This window comes from Eutrigla gurnardus (genome assembly GCF_963514095.1).
Source record: "Eutrigla gurnardus genome assembly, chromosome: 13".
Lineage (NCBI taxonomy): Eukaryota > Metazoa > Chordata > Actinopteri > Perciformes > Triglidae > Eutrigla > Eutrigla gurnardus.
In genome coordinates this window covers 10,873,040-10,883,827 of record NC_139936.1, presented here as the reverse complement: position 1 = coordinate 10,883,827, position 10,788 = coordinate 10,873,040, and the positions used below count along the sequence as shown (strand labels likewise).

At 45.0% G+C, this 10,788-nt stretch overlaps 2 protein-coding genes across 3 annotated transcripts in view; both read right to left on the bottom strand.

Annotated features, from left to right (window-relative positions):
• Positions 1 to 1,334: 1,334 nt before the first annotated feature.
• atoh1a (atonal bHLH transcription factor 1a) lies at positions 1,335 to 4,542 on the bottom strand. The gene is made up of 2 exons (XM_084024592.1): positions 3,193 to 4,542; positions 1,335 to 2,972 (listed from the first exon to the last, which is right to left on the bottom strand). The coding sequence occupies exons 1-2, from the start codon at positions 3,449 to 3,451 to the stop codon at positions 2,158 to 2,160; spliced, it is 1,074 nt and encodes a 357-aa protein (XP_083880718.1). The 5' UTR covers positions 3,452 to 4,542; the 3' UTR covers positions 1,335 to 2,157.
• A 2,872-nt stretch (positions 4,543 to 7,414) lies between these two features.
• The window catches only part of grid2 (glutamate receptor, ionotropic, delta 2), a 396,313-nt gene continuing 392,939 nt past the window's right edge, over positions 7,415 to 10,788 (bottom strand). The window contains exon 16 of one of the 2 annotated variants that reach the window (XM_084025430.1): positions 7,415 to 10,633. In XM_084025430.1, the coding sequence (XP_083881556.1) occupies positions 10,175 to 10,633 (459 nt within the window). In that variant the 3' untranslated portion in view covers positions 7,415 to 10,174. The remainder of the gene's footprint in view (positions 10,634 to 10,788) is intronic. The other variant, XM_084025431.1, reaches the window with a different exon arrangement.

The window sequence follows — 10,788 nt, the reverse complement described above, 5'->3', positions numbered from 1 at the left end:
AAATTCGCTTAATAATTAAACGCAGCATCCTCATTATATTTCCCTTCACTCCCCGTCTTCGGGAGGCGAGCTAAGGGCCGCGGCTTGTGATTGGCTAAAACCCAGTGGGTGGGAGACAGGCCAGTGGCAGGCAGCAACACAGGTAAGGCCACTTCTGGCAGTTTCATAAATAATTTTCGACTGTTTTGCGCGACGCCAGGCTGCTGACACGTTGCAGACGGGTCGCAAATAGGTTGGAGAAAACGTCAGCCTGAAGTCACGCAGCGGGACAGGTTGCCAGGGTCCGCGTGAGCGCGTCCGTGCGCGTGTCTGAGAGAGAGAGAGAGAGAGAGAGAGAGAGAGAGAGAGAGAGAGAGACAGAGAGAGGGGAGAATGGAAAAAAAGTGGAGAGGAGGTGTTCCGACGTGTGCGCGTGCGTGTGTGTGCGTGCATGCAGGTCTTTTCTTTAGTTGAGAAAGTGTGTTCCCTTTCGAGTCGGGTCCTCGGGGACACGGTGGGGACCCGCGAGCGCTCACCAGCTGACAGCGCGTGCTTCATTGGGGCCATCCAACACCTCGGCCCACGAGCCTGCCAACAATGGGCTGAAATTAATGCACACTCCCCATTACCAAACCCGGTATTCACTAAATATACGACATGGCAACGGTTGCTGGAGGGGGGGCTACATGTTTTTGTCGATTGTTGCATGAAAAACATGCTATAATTTAATTCTGTGCGCCAAAGTTGCCACAAACATCGTAGTTTACAAAACTCAGTGGGGCCAGGGGCGCGTGCACCTGCAGCATATGGCGAGCGAAAGCGTGTTGGACACATTTCACGTCGCTGTTAGGATCAATTCAGAGGAGATCAAGTGTTTAATTCGATGGAAGGCCCACGTGAGGGGTTGGAGAATTAATTACAAACGACAAACTTTTATTTGTATTTGTGGTCATCTCCTGAACCGCTTAGTAAGACCCTGTTCATTCACTGTGACTCAGGCTGTGTTTTGAGAAACATTCATGAAGGTCACAGTACTGTAGACGTCCATTTCGTTTATATAGGCTACAATATGCAATTAAATATGTTCTTTAAACTATCATTTGTATAATTTATTATTATACATATTGATCGCTTTAATAGCTGAGAAACATTTTAATTTGTTTTACTAATAATTATTACAACAAAATAAAAATAATAATAATTATTATTATTATTATTAGTTATGTGAAAGTATAAGCTTTATGGTTACTGTTTATTGTTTTAAAAATTAGTTGATGGAAGAACTCATTGCAGTTGTCTAAGAAAGGTGAGTGGAAACAACAACAGACAGAAATAATTATTTTCGTTTGCCTTTTTATTCCCAAAATCAAATTAACATAACAATAAATGGCAAAATGACATTTGTCTTTTTTTTTTTTTGCTAATTTATGGGGTTGGAATGGAGTTATAAAAAGCAAATCAAATGAAACATATCAGCAATAAATAGGCCTTCGTGTCAATTAATCTCATCCAGTGAAAGCAAAAGACACACAAGTTCATCTGAAGATACAAAAGACAATACAAAAGAAGGCAGCATTGATGGCTACATTAAATAGGCTATTTGTGTGGAATTGGCAGTACTACACTAGGAAAAAAGCAAAACAATATGGTTTGAAAACAAAAGTCGTATTTCTCAAGCCTCTGGCTCGTATATTTTTAAAGTGCACAAATTAACTTTTGAAGTTGCAAAAGAAAAAAATAATACATACAAATTAACAAATATAAACATAAAATCACAACAAAAAGAATAGCTACAAAAAACAAATTGTACATTATCAAATAGAAGCAATTATCCATAAAGTTATGCTTTTGTGGAAGCTTTTTGGTCGGAGTGACGTGGGAAATACCCATGGCAGTGCTGCGCGCGACATGGCAGAGGGGTCTTCCAGCCACGTCTCCATGGAAACTGGAAATTATAGGCTATACATCTATTGGCAGAACCGAATTAGGTCTATCTCACACAAAAAAACAACCTTTAGACTAACAAGGTGATAAAATAGAATTATTGTTAAAAATTGAATGTGACTTTTCTGAAAAGGCAAATATGTTTTCGCAACAGATAAACTGCATGATTGACACGGTTTACGGACATTACTTTGTTGTCATGAACTTTAGTCTGTTTTTTATTATTCTCATTATTCAGTAAGCAACCGTGTGATGATGGAGATGGTGGTGGCTGCGTAGCTTGAGTTCCGAGAGGTCATCTTCTTCACTCGACTGGAGCTCCATCGCTATTTCATCCGAGTCACTGAAGTGAGAGTGCGGGGAAAACTCTCCGTCGCTCCGGGGAGACGCTTTCCTCCCACCGCCGACCGGAGCGAGCGCGCCGCTTCCCCGGGCGGAGGGGGGAGGAGGAGAGGGGGAGCGCAGCGCTTCTTCGACCATGGCGGAAAACGACCCGTCGTCGAAGGAGATGTGGACAGGTAGGCCGCTACCCGAGACGGGCACAGCCGCCGCCGCCTTACAGGTGGCGGGTGACGCAGGACACCTGTCCTTCGCCCCTTCGAAACCACCGGCGGATGGAAGCGTAATGTCACAGGTCTTATTGTCTGAGGCGTCGCCGTTGCCGTTCTTGGAGGAGACCGGACCCTCGAGCAGATCGGCGAGAGCGTTGATGTAAATCTGCGCCATCTGTAAAGTTTCGTATTTGGAGAGCTTCTTGTCGTTGTCGAGCGCCGGGATGACGCTGCGCAGCTCGTCGAACGCGTAGTTGAGCCCGTGCATCCGCCTCCTCTCGCGCGCGTTGGCGGCCACGCGTCTCTGCTTCTGCACCCCGTGGACGGGTCTGCCGGACTGGGCTCTCTGCCTCGTGCATGCCTCGTCGTCGGGCCCGGTGGCCGTGCCTTGCAGACGGCACAAGTCCCTGACTTTGAGCGAAGAAGAGGAGGGGCTCTTGGCAGCTTTTCTGTAGCTGGGAGGGCTGGGATGACCCGAGGACTCCGGGGAACCACTCTCTGAAAAATGACAACATAGCAATTTAATGAACTGGTCTGGGTTGACCACAGCCTGTAATAAATTTGTTAACGTAAACTGCACCTAGAAGCTCTAAAGGAATGTACTTCTGCCCATGTGAGCAACTCAGTGCACAACTTTACGCCAATGCAAACCCAGCTGCCTGTTGCATCGCGGGTGTTTTGAAATGTCCCAAATGGAAATAATAAGCTCGTCTCTCACCTTGGTAGGAGCCGCTGCTGGGGCAGGGCGAGTGTCGCAGGTAGTCGGGTGAGCTGGCGTGTGCCGCGCAGGTGCCAGGAGGCTGCACCGGAGCCAACCAGGCGCGTGGGTCACTGCCGCTGTCCACGAGCGTCAGTCCGTGGTCGAAGCGGGAATCCTCGAGCTGCTGCTCCCCTGCCCTCTCCATCAACCTCGGGCTCTGAAGCCGCGAGTCGAGGGCCGCGTTTCTGCTCCAGTCTTCCACACTTTGGACTTCCATGTTTTGTTTTGTTTTTTTCCAAAAACGCAAAGTTAAGACGACTCAGTGTTGGATGTGGAGGCACGCACTGCTAAACGCTGTCACACTGTGTGTGAGTATGACTGTCGCGTGCGGGACTCCTTCTCTGGTGTCTCAAGGCGCGGCGTCGGTTTAAAAAGCGGCACGCGTCTGGGAGCCCCCCTCCTCGCGCTGGTCGCGTGTTGACGTCCAATGAGAAGTCTCGGGAAGGGCCCGAGAGAGGTGATTACGGCCGCCGAAAGCCGGACTGTTTATGATAACGTTAAGGAGTGTTTAACGCAAGGGAGGTAAGGGGAACCTCCCACAGGAGGACACACGCGCAATTGGGGTGGGGATGGGGGGGTGTGTTAGGTAAGGAGCGTGGACGGCGCGAGACGTGCGCAGCTGGGAGAATACTGTTCGTGTGTCTTACGTCGCAGGTAGAATACGAATGGGGGAAGGAAAAAGCTGTCTAAACTTTACACTGTGGTGTATGCTGCTTGCATCAAAACCGGATTCGTTTTTACCACCAGACCACTTTCACTCCAAAACTGAAGTCAGCCGATATGCATCACCCCACACATCTCACAGAAACACCAGTAAGAAGAATGAAAGAAAGGAATCGAGCAAAATATTTCTCCCACAAATCAACTCAAATCTTAGGGCTTCATCGTATATTTATATGTTTAATTATTAAAAAGAACTGCATCCCATCCCTAAAAGTAACAAAGATGCAAGGAATAATAATAATAATACATTTTAACAAAGTTGAGGCTGACTAAATCCTGGGTTATAGCCTAATGCTTGACCAAAAGTCAGCTGGGGGGAAAAAAGATGCAAAGAAATGTTGCAGCTCCTGGGGCTCGCGCGCGCTCATTGTCAATTCATTCATTCTAAGATCATCTCCAGTTTCCATTTTTCTTTTGTAGCGGGTCTAAAAGCTTTTGATCCAGCTCTCGGAACGCCCTGTCGGTAAAAAGGGCTTCACAGGGAACGGAAACATGAGCAGGGGTCTCGCGCTCAACGCCGCGCTTCCGCACTGGCACGAGCTGTACGCGCGGCTGCAACTGGAAGGAGAAAGTGGACACGCGCACCTGCGCGAGCACGTACGTACACACACACACGCACACATCCGCGGAGAAAGACGTTTGATATTGACATGATTTCCATTGATCAGATATCCAAATAAAAGTGAACACCAGTTTTAAGTACAAACAATAGGCTGGAGAACCACAGTGGTCCCTTAAAAAGCTATCATTTGTCCAGAGTTGACTTTGTGGTCCAACCACCTGTGATCCGCTGATCAAAGCGACCGTGATTACTGAGATGCAAACATCAGGACTAACCTGGAGAATCAACAATGGGCTAATTGCTGGGTGGAAATTGGCTATTTAGCCTAATTGCTACGGTCGATTTAGGCTAAGAAGGATATAGGCTTTATGTTAAATACAGTAGCCCAATGTGTGAGGCACAATGATGAAGAGGGACCAGCCTAGACCCGTTACTACCCCTGCTGTCCAAGAATTCAAGCCAAACGACCATTACATGAAACAGGCTATGGTCCTATCAATAAAACATCGCAAAAGTAAGAAACATGGCTTTTATTCTGAAAGGACGAGACTCCTAAGGGAGCTGGAAATTGTGGGGGGGAAACACAATTTATGGGGATAAATCCCATAATTTCAGAGATAAACCGACATCAATCTTTGCTATTTTTTATTCATGTATTCATCACGGGGACGTCTTGCGGGCTAGAGGTCTGGCGCCGAGCGTTCGCCCCCTCTTCCCACCTAGAGCCCCCCATCCAACGGGCCGGGGCCGGGCTCCTGAAGCTACCGACAGGTTGGATATTGTAGCTGGCGATTATTAAAGTGTCGCGGTCACAATGGAGACTCTATGTTCCATTGGTCACGCCTGGGGGGCTCCTCGGGGGAGAGGGGAGGGAGGCTCCCATTCCAATGCGCGAGAGGAGTCTGCGTGCTGCCGCTTCTCATTCCCATCTCCCGGGAGACAGGGGCGCGACGGGCACGAGACCGAAGTGAGGGGAGCTGGACGGGGATTTCAAAGCTCAACTGTAGCCTTCCCTTAACTCACTCCATAATGGAGTAGCTGAGTATACTTTCCTTTGAAGCTCGAACACTTTTACACACCAAGTTTGTCTCCAAACTTTATGACACGTTTGACAAATAGTGTATTTTGAAAGGGACTATAAAAATTATGTGTGTACTCACCTATTTGACTGATTAAAGTTGCTGCAAGTTACTTTAAAGTTCAACATTGGGGCCCAACACATTCAACAAAGTGAAAAAAAGTATGATTATCAAGGATTAAACGTATATTCAAGTAAAAATCCAGTCGAACCAGCTGGATTAACACTTACAGCAGCAGCATAAGTGTTGACCAAACCAGTACCAAACCAATCATTTATGATAAACATTTTTAGATACACTTTGCTGTTGCCTAGCACTATTGTACTTCTACTTCAGTAATACTATGAATGCAGGACAGTTTCTTATAATTTGAGTTGTATTTCTATTTCTTCAACCATTAAAATAAAATACTAAAACTACATAAACAATTTATAGTCTATGTTGCTTGTTACTTTAAATGGTCGACACTTTTTAAATGCAGGTTCGCGTTCCTCAAATGAAACAGAGGGATTTTGAGTGCAGGTTTACTTCCCATGGTTACATGGGGATGCTGATCTCTCCTCTCTGACTTGTGGGCTGATAATCATGTTTTAACATCACGTCGTTTTTCATTCAGTTGTGTCCAGTGGAAAATGATGCACAAAAACAAAATACACTAATGTCCAATCATTTGGGCAACACCTGCCACTCATCTTCTTATGAAGCATAAAGTGAGAAAGAAATGCATGGAGATTTCAGGCAATCGGGATGAGGGGCTGGACAGTGCCACCCACTGGTGATAGTGGAGAACTACAATGTAGTGCTCCACTGAACTTGACAGCCAGTCGTGCTCAGCAGTGCGTCTATCCAGCTGTTAACAGCAGTACACAGGGCTTTGAAGTGAGAGCCTATTTGAAGTGAAAGACACAAAAGCTTAGCTCATGCTTGAACTTAATATTCATCCTACAAATCAAATCATCTCAGAGCACCAAAACACGCTTTAAAAAAAAATATATTATTGTTGGCGTTTGTATTTTCACACAACGTTCCCTCCTTAAACCTATTAGGTTCAATCATTTATAGAAATGTACTTCAAGGGATGAAATCCCTTTTCATCAATTATTAAATGACACCCCGCCTGCACCAGTCAATTGTACTTGTGTATTTGTTCTGGATCATTCGGCTCTGTGGAAATGAAAAAGGTCAAAATGACACCGTGACATGCAAGTTAACAAAGACCAGGTTAGTCGATCGTTATTACTGGTTAAAAACCAAAGACCTGGATTTTCTTGAGAAACATTTCTTTTGATGAATGCTGATTCGATTCTTCCCTTGCTGCCCTTTATTGCCTACTGATTCATGTTGATAACCATATTAAATTAAAAGAGAGAGTAAATCCGTGACAAGACTCTTGATGAAAGTACTTACCAGCATCTCTGTAGACCTAGCAGTCTATGGGGAAAGGTAGACGAGCCACACTGGAAACAGAAAGCTGCTCGACATTTGTCTAGAAAAGGAAGATGTTAAGTCTTTCGGAGCCGCTGTTCATCAAAAGAAATTCACTGTGACACATGAAAAGTTTGGTGAGGCGTCACTATATTCTAATGCATAATTTCAAGAAGTGTGAACAGAGAAAGGACAAAAGAATCATGGGAAGCGTTAGAAAAATATCAGTTTGAGAACTCACTGGTGTGTTTGGAGGGTTTAAATTACAAATAATCCCCAACAGTAATTATTCACAGCCTGCTGATGAGATGATGTACATTGTGTTTCTGACATGCCTCACATCTCATATATAGTTGTCTAGATTGCCAAAAACAAACAAATACCATCCCACTGTAGAAAACCTGTTTATTAGACAAATTATACACAGAAAGCTTTGCCACTTGTAACAGAGGCCCCAGTTTGTTCAGTTTTTGAATAATATGCAACACATACAACAAAATAGGCCTATATTAAATACTGTACATCATAAACTTTTTGAAAATTATCAAGTAAATCCTGTAGTTCTATGTATGAAATTAAAAATGTTAACAAGATAGCCGGGAGCAAGTTTGTGCATGCTTTCTTTTTAATCAACTTGCCACTCTTTTGTTATTTAGCCAGCAAATAATAACATGAAGTCGGGATGACATGAGAAAAGCAAAGAGTGTCGTGTTTGTGTGTGTCGGCCAGAACAGGGGGGGGGGGGGGGGGGGGGGGGGCAGCTAAATTCAAGCTGAATCTCGTGATGATATAATAATCTTTTCTCTTTTTTGTTAAACAAAAATAGCATCAACATGTAAAATATACATTTTATAATGTCTCTTTCATTTATACTAAATAAAACCTTTTTTTTTAAATGTCTGTCCTATTTGTCATTCCATACTGCAGCCTAAGAGAAGAAAAGAACGCCTAAGAATGCTTCGCTTCAAAACACTGTGGCTTGACTGAGTTCTCTACGCACAACATTTTTTGCAGTTTTAGTTCTTAAAGATAACAAACTGAAAACTTGTTCTAAACAACTAACATTATCAATTATTATTACAGTGTTAGTGAAAAAGATTTTGGTTCCACTTTACCACCCCACCCCTTAATCCACAAAATATTCCTTTAATGCTCTTAATGTACCATTCCCCCTTCCCCTTCACCCCAAAATGCACCTTAATGGTCTCATTTGAATTAATTGGCACTTAAAAAAAAAAAAAAAAAAAAGTCATATAAACAGTACCCTTAACATTACAGATATGAAATAGAAGTATATTTCGGACTCATCTCATAAAAAGGCAGCCATTGGGTTGAAATGGCCGTTTGACTCTTTGTGACATTCCCATGACCGTAAAGCACAACCACGAATTTGCTGCTCTAAAATGTTCCCGGCACGCGGTGACATTTTGCGTTCGCCCGGAAGTCGGGAGGGTACAGCTAACGAGTTGACATATAAGGCCTGTACTGATGATGCTGTTTGCGATGGCTTCTCCTCAACAAGAACGTTCACCACTTGAACCTGATAAGAAGTGATCGATGAACTCATGACATGACCTCACAGAAGGAGCTTTTAATCTTTTAAACACCCGGGCTATGGCAGCGCTCAAAGTAAGCAAGGAAACTCAAAAGTAAAACACTGGATGAATCAATGAAGCAAAACCAGACTACAGCACTCATTTAGCAGTTTTTAAGTTGGCTGAGAGGAAAAGAAACAAGTAGACAGCTCAGAACAATGTAATTTTTTGTACTTCCTGACCAAAACACATTCCACGCATTAAAATCTATTATTTTTTTTTCCAAAAACAAAAATTCAATAAAAGACATATAATAAGCATAAGCTTTTTTGAAGTCTTTCGGCTTGTCTTTTATGTGTGTTTTTTTTAAGTAGTTTTTTCTTCTTTTTTTTTTTAATATCATCCCTTTTTACTATCCCTCTGAATCTGATTAGAGAATCTCACCTCGACTTGAAAATCAGATCAGCACATTACAGGTGAGAAAAAGAAAAGGTCAGATCTACATACAATCACTTACAGGTCTGTGGGCACTGGTACAGTGCAGTGGGGGTTGACAAAGAGTCCTTAATGTGCATCAAAGTGGCGAAAAACCGGTTCAAGGTGATGCACCGACATGGCAGAAGTAGTTTTACGATCGACGCACCTGAAACCGGCGATTCAGTGTCATGTTGTTGCACTGTCATGGCATTTCAGCAGTTTCCCGGCCCATGTGCCGGGATGATGGGGTCAGCGTGTGTCAGGTCTTAGGTTTTAAGTCAGGCCACCGCGTGGACACCTCCTCGGAGATGATAACACATTTGTCGATGAAAGAACACCGGAGAAGAGAAAACTCAGCAGGTACTCCCACGTAGCGAAAAGGCAGAGGAAACGTGGCGAAGTGGAATATTCCGATATTCGCTGAGATCAGGGCTTTTTTTTAAAACTACAAGGGGCTGTTGTATGTATTCCCAGGGCAAAACTACTGCTATGTACGCCTTCTGAAAAGAACAACTCAATAATTGCTTAGTAGTGTGAGCCCGCTTGGAGTTATTTAATGGCTAACAACACCGCCAGTCGTCCACCAATGGCAGCCCTGGAGCTCATGAGAAAATAGACGTGTTTCCTGTGGTTGGAGTAGCATATGCTAAACCCTCCGAGGTGGGGTTTAGATAGTAATAGTCAGGTCATTTCAACAAATCTGTTACATGAGACAGTCCTCATATCATCAAACAGAAGTAAGAAAAAAGAAAAAGAAAAAAAAGATCCCATTTCACACATTTCCCCCAAAATAATCCCTCAAACAATCACAAGAACAACAACAATAAAGCAAAGATCCAACCCCCCTGCCCCCTTCCCTTGTTGCACCTCACCAGCATGGTTTGCAGGAGGATAAGGAACCCACCAGTAGACCTCCACCTCCTTCGCCTTCTCCATGTACAAAATGGACACCCCCCGGAAACACCCAAGCAGAAACCGAAAACATAAAGATTCCTATGTACACATCTCTATCTTCTGACATTTTAGCTTTGTCAACGATGTATTTGTTCGACCATTCCACGACCGACCCTAGCCACCTCGCCTCCTTCTGCTCCTCCTCCTCCTCCTCTTCCTGAACCAACCGTATCCTTAGCAGCTCCTCATATAGAGGTGCCCCTGTCTGGATCGTTGCCATATCCAAAGTTGGGCCCTGGACCTGTGGGCTGGTAGGGGATGGAGGACATTGTTTTAATGGGGCTGCGGAAGAAACCACCGTTGGGGGCCCTCTGCCTGAAAGGGCCCACCCCGCCAGTCCGGTGGTCCTGGAGGACGCCCCCGCCGCTGCTCCCGAAACCAGCGGAAAATCCAGCGGCTGCTTTGGCAGAGAGGCTACGGCTCAGGGTCTGGATCTGCTCGGGGATGAAGGTGGTGGTGGTGATGTGGGTGTTGCGGAAATCGCTGATCTGCTCAAGCGCCTGGCGTGCGGCGGGCAGCGCATCCATGTCAAGGGGTGTTAAATCGACGGAAGAGGTGGAGAACTGCTTGTGGGGGCTTTCATCCTCGGTGCACAAGCTGTTAACCCGGCGGTGTAGGTGCTCCAGGTCGATCTCCTTATCGTCCTGCAGGTAGGGAGCGGCGGGGAGGAGGAGTAGAACGGAGGAGGAGGCGTTGATGGTAAATGGCAGAAGGGAGAGAGGTTAATGTGAAGGGAAATCATATTCGGTGAGAGAGAAGACGTTGGAAAGGAAGGATGAGGGAGCCAGGGTTAAGGACG